General features: G+C 43.5%; 1 protein-coding gene across 1 annotated transcript in view; it reads left to right on the forward strand.

The window, feature by feature from the left end:
- DPH6 (diphthamine biosynthesis 6) overlaps positions 1-19491 on the forward strand; it is a 31652-nt gene extending 12161 nt beyond the window's left edge. The window contains 3 exon segments of the mRNA XM_015412492.1: positions 19308-19389; positions 19392-19430; positions 19433-19491. Of these exon segments, the coding sequence (XP_015267978.1) occupies positions 19308-19389; positions 19392-19430; positions 19433-19491 (180 nt within the window).
- Positions 19492-20268: the final 777 nt, after the last annotated feature.

Consider the following 20268-nt stretch of genomic DNA (forward strand, 5'->3'; position numbering starts at 1 on the left):
TGTTTTTATAAATGACCTGGAGGAAGACATAGTGGGGATGCTTATCAAATTTGCAGATGACACGAAGCTGGGTGGGATTGCTAATTCTGAAGAAGACAGAGTCAGGATTCACAATGATCTAGATAGGCTGAGACAAATAAAACGAATTTCAATAGAGATAAATGCAAAGTCCTACACTTAGGTACAAAAAAGCAAAGGCATAGATATAGAATGGGAGGGACTTGGCTTGACAGCAGCACACGTGAAAGGGATCTAGGTGTTCTGGTTGATCACAAGCTAAACATGAGCCTGCAGTGCGATGTGGCTGTGAAGAAAGCTAATGCAATCTTAGGATGCATTAACAGAAGCATTGTGTCCAGATCAAGGGAGGTGGTAGTTCTGCTCTATTCTGCTATGGTCAGGCCTCACCTGGAGTACTGTGTCCACTTCTGGACACCACATTTTAAGAAGGATGTTGACAAGCTCCAGCATGTCCAGAAGAGGGCAACCAGGATGGTGAGAGGGTTGGAATCCAAGTCTTATGAGGAAAGGCTGAAAGAGTTGGGTATGTTTAGCCTGGGAAAGAGAAGGCTTATTTGAAGGGCTGTCATGTAGAAGATGGAGCAGATCTATTCTCTCTTGCTCCGGATTGCAAGACTAGATCTAATGGGTGGAAATTACAAGGGAGTCGTTACCGGCTAAATATCAGGAGAAACTTCCTAACTGTAAGAGTGGTTGAGCAGTGGAACAGTCTGCCTCGGGAGGTGGTGGATGCTCCTTCGCTGGATGTTTTCAAGTGGAGGCTGGACGACAATCTTTCAGGTATGTTGTAGATATGTAGGGCTATCTTTCACCTATGCTTTTGCAGAGTGGAGGGGGTTGGACTAGATGACCCACAAGATCCCTTCCAACTCTAACCTTCCATGATTCTATGATAGGATTCTATGAACATTTGGGAAGTCTGAACCTTCTCTTCCGTTTCTGCCTGCTTTGTGGTTTTTTGTTTTTTTTAATCAGATAGTTGTATGTGCATAAGTGCCCCTGGCACTGTCAATCACCATGGCCAAATAGTCATTCTCCTTCAGTGGAGGGAAGTCATCCAGGAACTGGTTAGGTCATGCCTCTGGTTGCTCGGATAGGCAATGCAAATTTCTTTTGTTGCGTGGCTCCTATTGGAGTGGCCTAGGCTGACCTCTCCAGTTCCTTCATAGCCCTGCGCTCGGTAGGACTTCTGGAGCTCCTGCTCCAAGACAGAGGAATTACAAATAAATCAAAGAAAACACAAAAAGGAGATAAAACTCTACAGGCAAAGAAGACCCTTCTCTTCCATCCTTGCAGACTCCAGGAAAACTGGAGGAGACCGCGGATGGCCCAGGATGGGAAGAAGAAGAAACGGCCCCCTCCACCTTCCGAGGCACCGGGAGGGGGACAAAAGGCCATGACGGAGGTCCCCATGGAGCAGCAGCCCAGCACTCCCGAGGCACCGGGAGTCAGGCTGCAGAACAATAAGTGGCTGGAAGAAGCGCCGCTGCAACTGCCGAAGGAAGGCAACTCCACCAGCATGGGGCTGGCTGAACGCACAGAGCCAGCTGGTCCCTGTTCAACCCCCCCCCCCATGTGCTCCAAGTTGGCGGCACAGCAACAGAGACCGGCGGTGGCGGAACCCAGCGGTCGAAGTCTTCGGACTCCTGTGTCCAGCTGTGTGCCAAGAAGATGGCTGCAGCAAATTCAGCTGGTGCGACGACCAGTGGCACGGAAAAGATGAAAAGCCGCGGGAAAGCCAAAGGGCCAGCGAGCTCATCTGGTGAGCTCATTCCGATGGGGGAGGACCCCGATCAGGGAGAGCCCCAATGGCGGTGCACCAGGACTGTCCCAAGTCCAGCCCAGTGGCCCGGGGCCGGCGCAGGCTCAAATCTTCACCCCTTGGGGAGACATGGGACCACTGGGGACATGGACACTGGCGAATATGCCAATGCAAATCCTTCAAGTATGGCGTGCGGTCCAACACCAAGCATGCAGCTGCCTACCGGACTGATAAGGGCGCCCTACCAAAAAAGCAGTCAGCCTGACTGCCAGATCGGGGGCTGGCTCCAGGCCTTCGCATGGACTTGGAGCCTGACCACCACAGAACAGTGGGTGCAAGTGATCATTGCCCAGGGCTACAGAATAGAGCTCACTGGTTCACCCCTTCACAGCTTCACTCCATCACAACCTCCAAGGCACAAGGAGCGTTTACGACGGCTGCAGGAAGCAATTCTACACCTCCAAAACATTGGCACCATAGAAGAAGTACCGCACAGAGTACTTCGTCCTGTTCGTTGTTCCAAAGAAGTCAGGGGACTGGACAGCAGTACTGAACTTGCGGGGAGTAAACAGATGGGTGGCAAGAAGGAGGTTCTGGATGGAGTCCCTCCGCCACATATTGCAGGTGCTGCAGCAGGGAGACTTCCTGACCTCCATGGACCTCAAGGAGGTGTACTTGCATATCCCAATACACCCTTCCTCCTGTCAATTTCTGTGCTTCTGCTTCCGAAAACACCATTTCCAGTACAAGGCCTTACCTTTTGGCCTCTCTTCGGCCCCCAGAGTTTTCACCAAGGTTATGGTTACTCTGATGGCATCCTTGCGCCTGGAAGGGATCCACATGCACTCGTATCTGGATGACGTCCTTATACGAGTGGGGGATTACCAGACGGCAGTCCGCAACACCCAGAGGGCAAGGGAGTTCCTGTGTGCGCATGGCTTCCTCATCAACGAGGAGAAGAGCCACCTTACACCCACACAAGACCTTGTGCACCTGGGCACAAGGCTGAACACAAAGCAAGCCACAGTTTCACTTCCAGAGGAGAAGCAGCTGAAGATCCGGGCCCTAGTGGCGGAAGTCAGGACAAAGGAATGAGTGGACCTCATGCAGCTGGCTGCATTGCAGGGCCTGATGACATCAATGATCGACTTGGTCCCATGGGCACAATTCCACGCCAGGCCCTTGCAGTGAATTCTTCTTCCCTTCCAGCAGGACATTGCCAAAAAAAAGACCCCTACCGATAAAGGTCTCAGGAGGTCTGCAGAGGGAGCTGCAATGGCGGATGCAACCATCGAACTTGAGCAAGACCATCTGCTTCCTCAGGCCCCAGCAACTTGTGATAACCACAGATGCGAGGAAGAGAGGCTGGGGTGCACACTGCGATCACCTAGTCACACAGGGCCGGTGGTCCCTGGAACACGCATCCCACAGCATCCACTGGCTGGAACTTTGGGCAGTCACACTAGCACTGAGGGCATTTCAGCACCATGTACAGAACCAGCATGTACTAGTGTGCACTGATAACATGTCCACCAAGGTGCACATCAACCGGCAGGGAGGCACCCGGTCGAGGTCACTCTTTGCAGAAGCCAGAACCCTATTATGATGGGCAGAAAAACACACCATAAGCCTCAAGGCGGAACACTTGAAAGGCCCATCCAACCTCCAGGCGGACTGGGTAAGCAGAGAGGATCTGGACCCGGGCAAATGGGCATTGAACCAGGAGGTATTCGCCCAGATCATGTGAAGGTTTGGAATTCCAGTGATGGACCTCCTTGCGAGTTCATGGAACCACCAAGTGGAGCGTTACCTATCCAGGTACCAGGAACCAGCAGCGGAAGGAGTAGACGCGTTATCCCACCCCTGGCCAAATGGTCTCCTGTACGCCTTTCCCCCTACAGCTCTAATAGGGGCAACACAACAGAATCAGATGGTAGAGGGCCACAGTAGTGTTCGTGGCACCTCACTGACCAAGACGGCTGTGGTTCTCGGACCTGGTTCAACTGACTTCTGAGAGACCGTGGACACTGCCTCAGAGGCCGGATCTATTGCAGCAAGGACCCATTCTCCACCTGGAACCGACCTGGCTGCAACTGACTGCACGGAAATTGAACATGCACGACTAGAGGGAAAGGGATTTCCATGTGAGGTGATCGAGGTCATGCTACAGGCAAGAAGGCCTTTCACCCGCTGCATCTACAGTCATACATGGAGGACATTAATAAGCTGAGCCTCTGCACGTGGGATACACCCTCTGCGGGCCACGGACAGGGAAGTCATTCTGTTTCTATCCGAAGGATGGCGAAAAGGACTCCAGCCAAACACACTGAAGTGACAAGTAGCGGCCATACAAGCATGTCTAGGACACGAGGCACGAAGGAAGGTGTCCACAAGACGGTATGTTAAGAAGTTTTTGAAGAGAGTGATCCAGCTGGCTCCTACAATCCGGCACAGGTTCCCAACGTGGAGTCTCCACAGAGTATTATGCGCCTTGTCAAAGCCACCATTCGAATCCATGGGGATGTCTGAACTCCGCATTCTGTCATGGAAGGTCGTCTTTCTCATCACGGTCACTACGGCCAGAAGGATCTCCGAACTGGCTGCGTTATCAGCAAGGAATGGAACTTTGCAGCTTCCAGAAAGACTCCGTCTCTTTGCGGATGGACCCATCCTTCATTCCCAAGGTAAATTTGACCTTCCACCTCAACCAGCCTATTACGTTACCTTCATTCTGCCCACGGCTGACGCACCCTAAAGAGAAGACCTGCCACAAGCTCTACGTACGTAGGGCTCTACGTATATATCTCAAAAGGACAGCTGACTTTTGACGGTCAGGCGCATTGTTCGTGGCATATGGAACCCCCAATCAAGGCAAAAAGGTCTCCAAGGCCACACTGGCCTACTGGATCACACAATGTATTACCAAAATCTACAAGGTGCAGGGAATCACACCTCCAGCCTACCTAATGGTGCACTCCATGAGGGCAGTAGCGACAACAGCGGCTTTTTCCATGTGAGCCACTGTCAAGGAGATCTGCAGAGCGGCAACCTGGAAGTCTTTTTCCACATTTGTGAGACACTATAGAATGGGCCAAGTGGCCTCAGCGGAGGCCGCATTTGGCAGAAGAGTCTTACAGCAGGTGGTGCAGACGTAAATTACAAAAAAAAAAAAGATGCTGTAAAACCACAATGTAGGATCAGTCACCCGCCCCAGAAGAACAGCTTGGGTACAGCTAACCAGTTCCTGGATGACTTCCCCCCACAGAAGGAGAACGGTACGTTGGACCTACCTAAAGGTTCTTTCTCTTCATTGGGGGAGAAGTCATCCACATCCCACCCGAACAGGCTACGAGAAGAAGGCCAGGGTGGCGAAAATCAGGATAAATGCAACAGCACGACTTACAGATACTGTGGACTTAAACGAAAGCATACGATGAGATCAATCCATGGACAGGGCTTGGACATGACTGGAGAAGTCAGCCTAGGCCACTCCAGTAGGAGCCATGCAACAAAAGAAATTTACATAGCATATCTGAGCGAGCAGAGGTGTGACCTAACCAGTTCCTGGATGACGTCTCCCCCATTGAAGAGAAAGAACCTTCAGGTAGGTCCTATGTACCATTCTGGATTGGGGGTCCCCAGGAGAGTTGTTTTTGAGTGACAAATCCCCCTCCAAAACTCCTATCTCCTGTTTCTGCATCAGAATTGCTGTTTGAAAGCATACCATGATTGACACAAGGCTAAATGCACTGAAGTCAATGGGACTACTCTCATGTAAATCTTCACTTTACCCCCCCCCCCATGTATTCCAAGAAAGAGAGGTGCAGGGAAGGGGGCTGAGAGGGGCTGGAGTACTTGGCAGAGAGACTGTGACACTGTCAAAAAGGAGCTGGAGCTTTGTATACATGCTTATGCACATGGGTGAAAGACAAAAAAAAGATGTCTGAACAATTGACCATTGGCTGAGCATGCGGTAAAGACAATCCAGGGTGGGCTGTCTGATCAAAACTTCTTGCAACTATTTAAACCGCCGCAACTAGAGGTGTGGCCAGATTGCGCCAAGCCTCCAGTGTGACCATAGCCCTAGATACATCTACTGTTCTTGAAGGTATAAGAACACTGACAAATGGAATAATAATCAAATTATTTTAGAGTCTGAAGAAGATTTCGGTTTTGTTACTTTGACATTATGGTCTGTACAAGAACGGTTTAAGATACAAATATTTTCTCCTTGTATGGGGGGTAGGATGATGTTCAGAGTTACTGCTGTTTTCTTGGTCGAAATTTGTACGAATGAAATAAGGCTAAAGTCACTATTGTGCTGACGGCTGAGCAGCAGCCAACGATTTTCAATAGGATATTTGTTGGTATTGTTCTGTAAGAAAAGATTATCAACAAAAGAAATATACTTTCTATCACTTAGAATATTGTAATCTTTATGTTTCTTCTGAACTTCAATTTCCTTTTTAGAACAATGGCTGTATTCCACTACAGAGAGATCTGTGATAGGTTTGGCAGAATATTTTTAGTATGCATACAGCTTCAAGGAAATATACTGTAGCACTTCTAAAAAAACAATAGATAAAAGAAATTGTAGCGCATTCATTCGGTTCCTGTTTAATCCTGACTTTCATTTAATTGATCCAGGGTTCAGTAGCAATTTTACCCCTTACTGGTCTCAATTAAAAGTCTTTTACATTCAAAATAGTGAGTGTTGGAGCAAAGGGATTGCCTGGGTGAGGGTAGAACTCCATAAGTGCAGTAATAGGCAGTTCATACCAATAAAAGGTAGTACTGTTGGTTAGAAGTCCATGTAATTCTGGCACATGTGTTTTGCTTGTATAGAGCCTTTCTCTTCAAGATCCAGGTCTGTGGGTTCCCTTGGATCTGGTGTTGTTCCTGAACACTCAGGTGTCTTTTATCAGCTAACGATGGTTTGCCAAATGTACTTTAAAAAAGAGAGAGAGAGAAGAAGAATTTAACTAGGCTGATTCATATCCTGGTAGTTTTTACATTAAACTTCTGTAACATATTTTACATGGGGCTCCCTTTGAAATGTGATAGGAAATTGCAGTTGGTTCAAAATGTGCTGCTAGGCTGAATAGAACATATAAATGCTGAAATTATAAACACTTCATTGGCTTCCAGTTGGTTTGGGGGACCAAGTTAAAATGCTGGTTTAAACCCTTAAAGCAGGGGTGTCAAACATGCGGCCCAGGAGCCAGATCAGGCCCCCGGTGGGTTTCTATCAGGCCCGCAGTGGAACTGGCTGTCTTCTGCTGCGTCTTCCAGTTCTGCTGCTGCTGCGTCATCGTAGGTTTGCAGCTTACAGGTACACACCTGAACAGCATACTCAAGATTGCAACAGCATAGACATTTTGATGCAATGATTCAGAGCAAGAGGTATCAGACACTGTTAAATAAACAAAATATTGCAAGAGTGCTAATATTTTAAGCATGCTTTTATTTTAAGTAAAAAATACCCTTTCTGTTTGTGTCCTTTTTAAAGTTTATATTTCTGCTACCTGGCATTACATTTTACGACACACATGGCCTGGCCCAACAAGGTCTTATTAATGTCAGATCTGGCCCTCATAACAAATGAGTTCGACACCCCCACCTTAAAGGGTTGAACTGTCTGGATCCAGGTCATATCAAGTTCTGCTTTGTCCTATGTGAACGCACCCACATGAGTTTGAGAGTTTTCTTGGAAGCTCTGTTGTGTGTATTCCCATTGTCTGAAGTGCCTGGGTGGCTATCTTTCTCAGCAACATCACCAGAATGTTCAGCATCCTCCCACAGCCATTTCGCTTAGGTTTCTTTTGATTTGTCTTCAGGCTATTTTTTAATTTTGGACCTCAGTATTTTGAATGATGGAATGGGCTTTCAGTTGCGCCACAGTTTTCACAAACATAAGTGGCTTGAAGAAATAATTCAAATTGTTTCAGTTAAAAAAATGCCAGCTGTCTACAAGAACCAGTGTGGTGTAGTGGTTAAGAGCAGTGGACTTTACTGGAGAATTGGGTTTGATTCCCCACTCCTCCACATGAAGCCTGACTTTGGGTTAGTCACAGTTCTCTCAGAACTCTCTCAGCCCCACTTACCTCACAGGGTGTCTGTGGTGGGGAGAGGAAGGGAAGGCGATTGTAAGGTGCTCTGAGACTCCTTCAGGTACTGAAGACCAGGGTATAAAACCAGCTCATTGTCTTCTGCTTTTTCTGCTTCTGCTGCAGTTATCAAACTATGAAAGAACTTAGTAATGGCAGAGAACCTTTCTAGACAAAAAGCTTTCCCACTACTCCAGTCCTTCCCTCTGGTGCACTGTTGCAGAAGAGTGTTGTTTGATGCACTCTCAGTTCATGCAGAGCAACAACACATGAACACATGAAGCTGCCTTATACTGAATTAGACCATTGATCTATCAAGGTCAGTATTGTCTACTCAGACTGGCAGTGCCTCTCCAAGATCTCAGGCAGAAGTATTTCACATCACCTACTGCCTGGTCCTTTTAGCTGGAGATGTCAAGGATTGAACCTGGGACCTTCTGCATGCCAATCAGATGCTCTATCCCTGAACCACAACAACACCCAGAAGTCCTGTCCTTCAGTCTGTGTGCATATTTATGCACCTTGTAAGAGGCGCCCAAAATATTCTACAGTGCTTACTGGTTCCTTAAGGGATGAGTCCGTATGAAAAGTGAACCTGGGAGGGTGAGTGTTTGAAAGCTACTGCCTTTAGGGTGAAGGGTCTAGAACATTATTCCTAATTTCTAGCCAAGAATATGAGATTTTTAAATGCCTATGTGTCTGGAAATCAGAACCTTTCTGTTTCTATAAGGAGTGCTAAATAAGGGCATTTGCATTGTAGTTCCTTAGGGTGAACTTGATGAAGTATTATTGCAGTGTTTTGAAGGATAAAACTTTAGTGTGTGTAATTAGCACTGCATTGATCGGTCGGTTTGAATCAGGTTGCATCGTTTGCCTTAATTAATGGAAAATTGTAAATAAGAAGAAGTAGAGATGTAAAATTTCCGGAAATTTTGAAGCTCGGAAAAACCCCTGTTTCCCCCCCGGAAAAAAACGGAAATTTTCGGAAAAATTGAAAAAAATCCTACATTAGCATTTCTTTTTTCTTTTCTAGATTGAAAGTCATTCTGTTACTTTAGGAACATAAAATATGACTATGGACATTTTTACTTGGCATGAAATTATCACTACTAGCATATTAAAAATATAGTGTATCCAAACAATTATTACAAACAGAATACCCACCCACATGCAAAAACAAAACTGAAACCTTTTTATTTTCTTCTGACAATAGCACCTCCTAAAGGAAGAAATGCATCTTGTTCTTGCATTGGAGAGTTCAGTTTGTAACCTAGGACTTGCTTGTCCTCAGTGCACAGAAATTAGATGAATCTGATACCATATATATATATTTTAGAAAATATTTGACACCTTGTCTTAAAATATTTTATTCATCATGTTAAAATAAAACGTTCCATAAACAATTTCTTTTCTTTTTTCAAATTTTCCATTTTTTCCCGAATTTTTCCTGCTTTTTTTCCGGGCCTTCACATCTCTAAGAAGAAGAGGAGGAGGAGATTGAATTTATACCCCGCCCTTCACTAGAAGTCTCAGAGCAATTTACAGTCTCCTTCCCTTCCTCTCCCACAACAGACACCCTTTGTGGTAGGTGGGACTGAGAGAACTCTGAGAGAACTGCTCTTGAGAGAACAGCTCTCAGAAAATTTTGACCCAAGGTCAACCAGCTCCTGCATGTGGAGGAGTGGGGAATCAAACCCGGTTCTCCAGATTTGAGTCTGCCACTCTTAACCACTACACCAACATGACTCTCATGTTTCCCCCCCCCCCCCGCGCCCCGGTACGCCCAACATTACATGTTTACATTGAAGCATCTGTTTGCAATACCTGTGTAGACTCATGCTTTATGACAGTGTGCTGGCATCATTGTTCGTATATCTTATTCTAATTTTTTCCATATTGGTACAGCAAATCTTAGGATCAGTCTGTAAGAAGCATAAAGTGAATGTATTATTGATCAGTTTAATTAAATGATTACTGACAGGACAAAGTTTCTTTTCATTTTCCTCCAGACAGCATGGACTGAATACTTTGCTATTATCTTGAGAATAACAGTCAGTTATGACATAAATTAATGCTAATGTTAAATCTTGACAACTTCTGCTTTGGAAGTTTGTGCATGATATTTATAACTATACTTGAAAGAGATGTTATCAAGTTGTCTTGGACTAAATAAGTAAGGGGTGGTTTTTTTGGCTTTTTTTTTGTTCTGAGCAGATATTAATTCCACTGCAGGAGAATTTAAAGATATAAATATATGGATTCAATTGCATTAATGATAGACATCATATAACCATGCTTTTACAGCTGAATTCATTTAGAAGCTGGTTCTAAAATTGCACTTGAAGACTTGCATATGCCAATAAATAATTGGGTAATTTATAGGAAAAGGAGTGTGGAAAAGAGAGAATGGTTCATGTTGGTTTTTGATATTCTTAGGAAAAGAAAGAAGGCCCTGATCCCACTCTTGTTGCATATAACTAGATATATGTTGGTGGTACTGGGTAAGAACGTGTACCTTGTTTAACATATAAATACACAGCCAGTTCAGTGGTCCTGCATAAGCTTTTCAGTATGAATGAAAATGTTTCCATCTGTATCTCTGTACTCACATTATCTATATAAACATTCACACTATCTAAGCAGCTTGCTTCTAGGTGTGGAATTGGAACATGATTTCTATGTTTTTAATGTTAACAGTACTGTACAGCACTGTAGTGTCATATATACACCTCTTTGAGGCTTTATGAGGAAGATAGGACATACAACTTTAAAATAAAAAGAGAACTATCAGTTACTAGAGTAGAGATAAAGCAGCTAATATCAGTCTAAGACACATAGGCTCATATGCAGAGAACATTCTGCAGGAGCCAAAAATCTCCAGTGATGCTTTTTTACTTTTTTGAGCTAATGTTTCAGGTTAGCCATGGAAGGTATTCAGCTACTGATGGCCTGTGTTTAGCCATAAAATAATGGGAGCCAGTGAAGAGAATCTCTTGTAATGATTGTACTTCAGAATAAGGTATCAGTTTTCTTCTGGAGAAAAACTTTCTAAAGCTTTCCAAGTTGAGTAGTAGATCTGAGACAGAGAAAAGGAAGTATTGCTACAAGCAACGAATAATTAATATGGAATTCATTGCCATAAGATGCAGTGACAGCCTCTTAGCTGGCTTTAGAAAGAGATCAGACAACTTCATGGGGAATTCAGACAACTTCATCCATCAGTTAACCACAATGACTAAATTAAGTCTCCATGTTAAGAGGCAGTAACCCTATTAATACCAGGGTACGGGTAGTCCTGCTCATAAATTAGACAGTTGAAAAGACAATGTTTGTGTCTTGTGTGTTTCTAGGGCCCCTCCCCCCCATATAGCACATGCATCATGTTGGGGTTTTTTGTTTAGAATTTTTTATTGCTTTTTATTGCTTTTCACTATAAACTACAAAACTACACACTACAAATTCAGATTAGCAAGGTACATTAATGATCTATCTTGCGCTTTGGATGTTTCCCTACATATTCATGTTTACACTATATCATTTCATTTCTAAATAATAAGTATTCAAATAGAAAGAACAAAAATTTCTTAATTTTAGTATCGCATATGGGCAATAATATAAATTCTTTAAATTTTAACATACAAAAACCCCAGATCTTCATTTGGATGTCTTCTTGTCTTTGCGCTTCTTCTTCTTCTTTTGTCAGGGGATTTTAACCTTATAAGATCTGGGGCAGCAGCTCCCAAATCAGAATCAAAGTCAGAGTCAAAGATTTCACCCAGGGACGCCGAAGTAGATGAGGAGCTATCAGTGGCTGACCCCTGATGATCACTGTTTTCTTCTGTCGCCTTCTTTTCCTCTGCTTCTTTTCTCTTTTTTTTTGTCAGAGTTTTCTCTTTTTCTTGTCCTGCTGCTTCAGGAATGCTTCTGCTTTAGCGAGAGAGTCAATCTTTTCCTTCTTCTCTTTGTAGTTGAATATAAGACCTTCTGGTAAAGTCCATCGGTATTGGACATTGTTCTTTTGAAGAAATGTTGTGAGGTTTCTGTATTGCTTCCTCTTCTTACGTATTTCAAATGGAACATCATTCAGTATTTTTATCTCTTCCTCTTGGATTTTTAATGCTGTGGCAGTAGAAGCTTTAAGTATCAAGTCTCTTGTTGATCTTTTTGCAAATTTAACAAATACTTCCCCTGGAAGATTATTTTTCACCACAAACTCTGAATAAGTTCTATAAATCATGTATGTGTCCGCTTGCAATATTTCAGGTTTGCTGTTGATCAAGGGGCCAATGCTTCACTTAGGATTTCTCTTGAGTTTTCATCTTTTTTCCCCCGGTACCCCTTGAAATCTTAAAACATATAGGGATCCTTGTAATTGTAGTAATTGTTGTTTTTCAGAAGCTCTTTCTTTATCTGCAATATCCATTCTTTGATCCATTTCTTTGGTCTTAGTTTCAACCTTTTTTAGCTTTTTGACCATCTTCTCTGATTTATCTTTGGTCTCCTTCATCTCCTTCTGCAAATTATCAAATTTCTTATTGAGATTCGTTAGCTGATCCAGCAGGGGGTGCAAGGCTTCAGAAGGGGAGCGGTGGCATAGTGGGTATATCTCACTGTTTTAACATCCGAACTGTGTCAGTTCAAGCCCCGCGCTGGTGTGAATAGCCAGACTGTTGTCTCCAGCTCATCGTCCACCCAGCGATTTGAAAGCCTCGGCGAGTAGATAAAATGGGAACCACTCCTTAGAGAGGGTGGGTACAGCAACTCCCCTCTGGGAAAATGTTAGCTGTCGGTTGGGGACGTCCTGGTCCAGGATCTGGAAGGCGGAAGAATCTACTCGGCTATGAAAAATCCCTGCAGTGGGCGGCTCTGGCCAGGCGGTGGCAGTGTGGCGACACGACATACGGTTCCTGAAGCCCCAACGTCATCAAGCCGGTCGACGCAGCCGTTCAGGACATTTCTGAGCTCAGCCACCGTGCAGTTACAGCGTGTGCAATTAAAATGAATTATATGTTGTCTTCCCTATCCCCTATGAAACATTGTTAGTCCCCTGTCTAAAGAGTAACTGTAAATCACTTTGAGCCCACTTGTGGGGAAAGCGATTAATAAATCGAAAGCATTATTGTTGTTATTATTTAATTTGTACCAGCTATATCGGTGGTAGTTTCCGGTCTTGTGACCGGTGATGCTGTGCTGGCGCTTCCTGTGGTGCCTCTGAAACCACCCCCCCTCGCTGCGACATTGTCTACATTAAGGTCAAAGTTCTTAAAAGTTCTAAGGTTTTTCTCTGGACTGAATAACGAGTCCCACTGCAATCCGCTTGGGTTGGGTGGGTTTCTAACAGTTTATTGCCGGCTTGCTTCCTGTTTCGCTGCTTTTTGCGCTGTAGGGTAGGGTTCTTCCTCCAGAGAGATCCCCCCCTTTCTCTATGGGGCTTAGCCGTCTCACTGTCAGTTCGTCCACCCTCTTTGCTTTTGTCTTTCTTTTGAAACTTCTTCACTCACTTTCCGCCCCCGCTGGGTGTCATCCCGTAGGGATCCTTTTGCTTAAGTCCTTGCGTGCTCTGGTCCGGTAACGTCTCTGGTCACCATTGCTGGCCTCAGGGCAGCGAGACCTTAAGGAGCTAAAAAGAGCCTCAATTCTCCAGCTGCGGCTTCGGGAGCAGCTCCTTCAGCGCTCCAGGCTAGAAGCTCCCTACAAGAGCTTCACGGGGGGATCGAAGGCTTCTGAACCCCCTCCCTGCCTCCTCGATCCAAATTGCACCCATCGGAGCTCAATGGAGTGTGTTCGTTTGCGAGTCGCCGAAAACCGGAAGTCCATGTTGGTTTTTAATATCCTATTTTATTTATTTGTTTAACTTATATCCTGCCCTACCCCATGAATGGGCTCAGGGTGGCTCACAACATAATAAAAACAATAAAACCCTGCATGATTGGTGAGTAGTAACCTGGTTTTGTAATTTCAGTGTATATTTCAGCAATGAAGTTAGGCACTATGCTCCAAAAGAGGTTTGTAAGACTGGGACCTTTGGCTTTGCCCTAGCAACAAAATTACAGTGCAGTGCTATGCCTGTTTACTTAGTAGTAAGTTGTGCTATATTCAGTGGGGCTTACTTCCTTTTAAGTGTCGTTAGGACTGCAGCCATATCACACAGTTAGCATTTTAAACCAACGTGCCTGCCATTAACCAAACTAGTTCCAGGCTTTCTGTGATTTCTGATCCTTTATTTTAGATCCGTTTTTGTTGTGAACTATTCAGAGCTCTTCTAAGAACATTTTTCAAACACATAAGTAGGTAGCTGTGGGGGGTGGGGTGGGCAGAATGATGAACAGAAACAGATATTTAATGACTGCATATACTTTGGTTATAATGATTGTGAATCTTTATGTTGAAGCATTCTTTGTTTGCGCCATTCTGTGATAAAGTGCAGTTCCCAGATACCCTAAACTGGGGGGTGTCAAACATGTGGCCCAGGGGCCGGATAAGTCCCCCAGAGGGCTTACATCTGTCCCGCAGTGGAATTGGCCATCTCCTGCTTCCAGTTCTGCTGCTGCTGCATCATAGCTTGCTTTGTCAGACTCTTAATCACTCAACCATTTCATGTTTTAACCTAGGTCCTAGACTCAGAACTCTTGAGTATGAGATGTCTGTGGTGAATGTCAATAAATCAAAAGTAGGTTTGCAGCTTACAGAGCTAATGTTTCTATTTTAAGTAAAAAAATATTTGTGTTTGTGTCCTTTATAAAGTTTATATCTCCACTGCCTGGCATTACATTTTATGACACACATGGCCCAGCCCAACAAGGTCTCATTTATGTCAGATCTGGCCCTCATAACAAATGAGTTCAACACCCCTGCCCTAAACAGTTACCCTCTGTCTGCTTGTCTGTAAATTTTCAGTCAAAAACCAAGGCTCAGCCACTCTGAATCTTGTGTGTTAAACTTTTAATATGTTTTTTTAACATATAAAACCATTTATAGAAGTTGCTGTTTGTTTTTGATGTGCAGATACACTTGCCAGTAAAATGGTATCATCTTTAAACCATCAAGTTGGTTCCAGATTAAATTTCCCATCAGTGGAATGGAATTTTGCTGCCTTCTCCTTCCCGCTGCAGCCCACTGAGCGCCACAAAATGCTACTCTTGGGGTGCGTTCAGATGCAGCGTTTGCAACGGTATAGGTGCCGGTTGCAATCGGTGTACTTACCGGCGTTCACACGTAGAACATCTGCCTTCCGTCCCTAACCATTGCAAAGCCCTTTACACCGTTGTACTCTGCCACTAGGTCCCCAAGTGGTGGTATCCTGAGTACAACGGTTGTAATCGCTGTACCCCCGTCTGATCGCTCTCCACCGTTCCAGAGCCACTTCCGTTCAGAAGCCCGAGGCTTCAGATTTTCGCCCACCATTTTTTTTGTTAGGTTGCCGATATGCGCTTGGGCGAAGCTTTGCCCCGGCGTTTGTTTTTTAAAAAAAGAAAAGGCCCTTAGTTTAACTTTCCGGAGGGGTCCGGGACTTCAGGGAGACCAGTTTGGGCTTTAAACTTTAAAGGTAAGTCCTTACCTTTAAACTTTAAATGTAATACGGGGTGTTTTGAGCATGCGCAAAGATCACCATTTTGTGGATGGGTGCCTATGCGCATGCTCAAATTGAGTTTAAAAAAAAAACGCTGACGCCCGCAGCATGTGAACGGGCATACAGCGATGGGCTCCGCTGTGAGGGAGGTAAGTGTGATCGCGTTTCAGCCGGTATAAACTGCACCGGTTCCAACCGGTACAGTTTATGCCAGCTGAAACGCCCCGTCTGAACGCACCCTTGGTGAAAGAGGGACCCTGACGGGTTGACATGAAGGGGGTCTGCAACAGGGAGGGGGAACTGGTAGAAATTGCCAGTCTAGTCCAATGTTCCCTCTAAGCTGTGGAGTCTTGTGAGCAAAAATCCTACTTCATGAGCTACTGGCATTAAAGTTGTGAGCCAGCGATTTGGCTACTGCACAAATTGGTTTGCTCTGGAGCCATCCTTCCTGAGCTAAGACGAAAATGTGTGAGCCAGAGGCTAAAAAACTGTGAGCTAGCTCACACAAACTCAGCTTAGAGGGAACACTGGAGTCTAAATCTAACCCATCATTATATAGTAGACGTGTACCATAATAAAATTGAATAATTATTTCAGTTGCTTCTCTTTAATGACTTAATAAACTTTTAAGTTTTCAACACTTGCAACATTATTTTGAGTTCAGGGTGAGATAATCAGCAGATTACCATAGGTTGGAACCCGCCCTGAGCCTACTTTGCAGGGAGGGCGGGATATAAATGGAAGGAAATAAATAAATAAATACCACACCTTTGGAAATTGCAGGTTAAATACCTTTTTAAAGCAGAAGCTGAGAATCGCTCCCCAGTGTGTATTTGATGGGTATTTTGTTAAGAAAAAACCTTTTCCTTTTGTAAAGAAATGTATAAATGCAGAATTCTTTCCTATTTTGCCATACCCCCAGCTTTGTAACAACCTCTCTTGTACACATGAAACAATCCCCTGGCAATGCAGCTCCTCTTATGGTGACTCCTGTCATGATAGTCCTCCATCAGTAAACCCCATAACTCAAGGCAGTGCTTAGGTCCTTAAGTGATACTGAGACATAAACTTAAAAATGAATGCAGGGGTGGAGCTGGGGCTGCTCAGAAAGAGCACTGAGTGCCAAAGCAATGTGATTATTAGGGAAGTATGGAAAGACTGAGAGAGTCTGTTTTCCTTGATTTCCCCATATGTCCTTCAGAGTTTACAAAAAGGTTATATTGTAGATAAATGTGTTTAGGGGAAATGTCCTCCCCATCCTGCTGCAGCATGGTTTTACTTGATATGCAGTGAAGGCATGTACATTTTGCATACAAAATAGTTAATTTGAGAAGACCCATATCTGAATTTGAAATGAACACATGTGTGAGAGAGGCTGAAAAATACTAATCCGTGCTATTATTACACTGAATTTATTTATAAAGCTATCCCTATAAACATACGTTTAGCCTCATGGAATTGTGATTTTACTTCATCTCTTGATTCTGGACTGGTCTGTATACTGTGACTGTCCTGTGGAGGTCACTCTAAATTGTTCTGGGTGGCAGCTGTTATCACATGGTCAGCAGTCTGTGGGCAATGGTTCACTATACATGTCAGGGTTCCCCTCCCCCCATCCTCTGTACCAGCATAGGCCTTTCTTTTGAGAAAATCGCTCTCTGTGGTGAGCTGTTGCATATGAATGACTTGAAGCCACTACATGAAGCGATTTAAAGCAGACTCCTCATCGCAGCAGAATATGTAGACTGTCCAACATCAGTGGTCTGTTTTGCAGGATGTGCATTCCAGAGAATAAATTTCTCTGTCATGAAGAACTTTTAGCTTTGTTATCACCTTCCTATCAACAATAGTTAACAAAAGTTTTAAGTAAATAGTAAGTGGTGGCACTGTTTCACATCTCAGTAATCCGTAGAACATCTGCATGAGGTAGAGCGATGGAAAACTGAGACTGAACAGCTTGCTTAAGGCTCACCTCATCAGTAACTTGTGTGCCTAATCACTGTGCTTCACTGGCATTGTGAGATAATATAGTATTCATTTTGTGCCAGCACCAGAATTTTTGTGGCCCTGGAAAAATGGGGGAAGGCAAGCAATTAGACCAAGCTGTTTGGACTTTCCTGACTGCTCCATGAAAAGTAAGAGTAGTGATGCTGTTGAGGCTGTGAGCCCTTTTCTGAGACTCATAGGGAAGGCCCTGGTTTACCATATTTGGAAGCATACCTTGTATACATTCTAGTTCTCTTCCACATTGTAGAACTTTATGACTCCCTGTCTTTAGTATTTTTGGAACCTACCACAGTGCCCTTGTTTGCATTGTATGCAGCTCCTTTAAGTCCCCTGTTGTTCATATTTGTGATGTTGCTGCCCTTGCTGTTCATATATCCTCATTCAGGCAGCAGCTGCTTTTATAAAATTTGGCTCCAATTATGGTGTTTTCTCTTTCTTCCCTGAAGCATTCCTACCAAAATTGAGGGTAAACAGCAGAACCAGTCACTTAAAAATCCAACTGAGCATGGCGAACCAGAAATGAAATTATTGTGCAATATGTACATGTTGTGACAGGCATCATAAGGTGCAGGAAATGTTCACCATAAAGAACTGTTGGAAACAGAGCACTTAGCCATTTACCTAAAGAATCTTTGGGGACTAAGGAAAAAAAGATGACTTGTGTAGTTGGCAGCCAATGGCTCACGGTATTCTTAAATGGCAGAAGAAAGATCCCAAATAATTAACCTGTTTGGCTTGGCAACTTTATACCTGTATAGATTGTGAGAATTCACAATTTCAAAGTGTGTTTGAATATTTGATTTGTTGTTGGTTTTGTTTTGTTGTTGTTGTTATTTTAATTTATATCGGCCTTTATAATTAAAAACCACCCAAATTTATGATTTCAGTGTTTAATTAATTAAATATTTTTATTCCAAACAAATCCAAATATGACATATTACCATTCAGCTATAGACACAAGTTTGGATCCTGTGGTAAATCTCCAGGATTTGAAGGGACTTCTTTGCCTCCCCCTCCTCTGAAGCCCAAAATGTTTCTCCTGGGGCACATGGGATCCTCAGGAACAGTATGAAAGGGAAGTTTCCCTTTCTGTTACTGGAAGTTTTCTGTGGGTTCCCAACCACCAGCATCCAGAAAAGTTCTGTCAGCCGTATTCAGCCTTGGTTATAAAAAGTCTTTCTGAATTACACATCCTTTCAGGATTTTTTGAAGGCAGGCAGGACAGATTATTTCAGAGGAATGGAGTTATACTGAAGATATTTATAAACAAAATAGTGTTTAAAACATCATTGCCATGGAAAACATACTGCTCCTTGGCTGCCAAATGCTTTCTCAGGTTAAAAGATCTAGTACTGAACAACTTCCAAAAACATTATGACTTGGAAGTCAGTTGTATTGGAATCAGTTTGGCTTATTTCCAAGTAAACATAGTTGGGTCTGAGTTGCAAAAATCAGTTCCAGAAGCTGCTCCCTTCCCCCCCCCCCCAGATGTTTAACTCCTGAATCTAGGACTCTTTATCATCTGACTGCTTGTTCTTTCCTGTGGTTCATCTAAAAACTAGTGAATATGTTCTTCCTAGCTCAGGATTCTGCAACATTTTTTTCTTCCATAGGAGGCTTCTGACCATGAGAAATTTGCACCTTTAGGTAAACAACATTTCCAATGAATTTATCCCTGTTGTGTATGGAATTGTTTTCATTCCCTCCAGTTCTGTTGTGTTAATACTGAATAAGCAGAGACAGCTGGGCTAGTGGTGAAAGATGGCTAGAAAGCCTCTCCCGTCTCCCCCATCAGCCTCAAACCTCTGATTGCCAGCTTTTCCTGATTTTCCGTTTCCAGGGCACTACTAGGGTGACCTTGCCTGCTGAATATGGCGTTCTGGATTTGTAAAACTCTCGCATGTATTCGGAAATGGGCAACCAGGCATTGTTTACAGGACGCCAAATGAACTGTGCACTCAAAGCACATTGATAAACACACATTTCCTCCTTTTATCAGGGAGAATACACAATGTGAAGTATGAGTTTCCAGTCATACTCATTCCTTTCAAACCTTTTCCTGTTTAAAAGTTGTTGTTCACTAACTGAGTCTGTCGCTAGTTGGTTTTTTTTTTTGGAAGTCTGCTTATCAGTAGTTAAGTCCAATGCTTACCTAGCATAGGTTTGGCAATGCTTCAGAAGAAACTTTCCATTTATTAAGAAGGGAGTCTCATCCTTCTAAATGCAAAGTGAGCACTAATTAACGGTAATGATTGCTAATCACTTTGCTTTTATATTCCTTTAGGAGCACTGCCATTATCCTTAAGTGAAATGCTTGCATAGGAATAAACAATGTTGTATGTCTTGGTACAAGCAGCTTTGTTCACAATCAAGATTTCAATAAATTAGCTGGCAAAAATTAGTTTTAAAATATTGCATTGCAACATGCATAATCATGGATTTTGTTAATATTTTCAGAAAATACTCATCTTTTTAGCATTTACATGCCATCTATTTTGTGAAACTTTTCAAAATGCTTTTTTTGGGTTTACCTAGAATTTGGTATATGCATGGTTTTGGCAAGCCTCAGTTTAAAAAAAGCAGTTTGATGAATGGATTCTTAAACAAGACCTGAGAACTGCAGTTGCTTTTCATTTTTTAAAGAAAAAATAGCACTAACATTTTTACTTTGAAATAGGATGCTTGTTGTATAACATTCTAACATGACTATTAATGATTTCAGGCCAAAGGAGAAATAAACTTTTTGTTTTTGCTTTATCTTTTTGGAGTTGCATGGAATAGGTGGCATTCTGTCTTCCTTC

Source organism: Gekko japonicus, unplaced genomic scaffold, assembly GCF_001447785.1.
Source record: "Gekko japonicus isolate JY-2015 unplaced genomic scaffold, Gekko_japonicus_V1.1 scaffold74, whole genome shotgun sequence".
NCBI classification, from domain to species: domain Eukaryota; kingdom Metazoa; phylum Chordata; class Lepidosauria; order Squamata; family Gekkonidae; genus Gekko; species Gekko japonicus.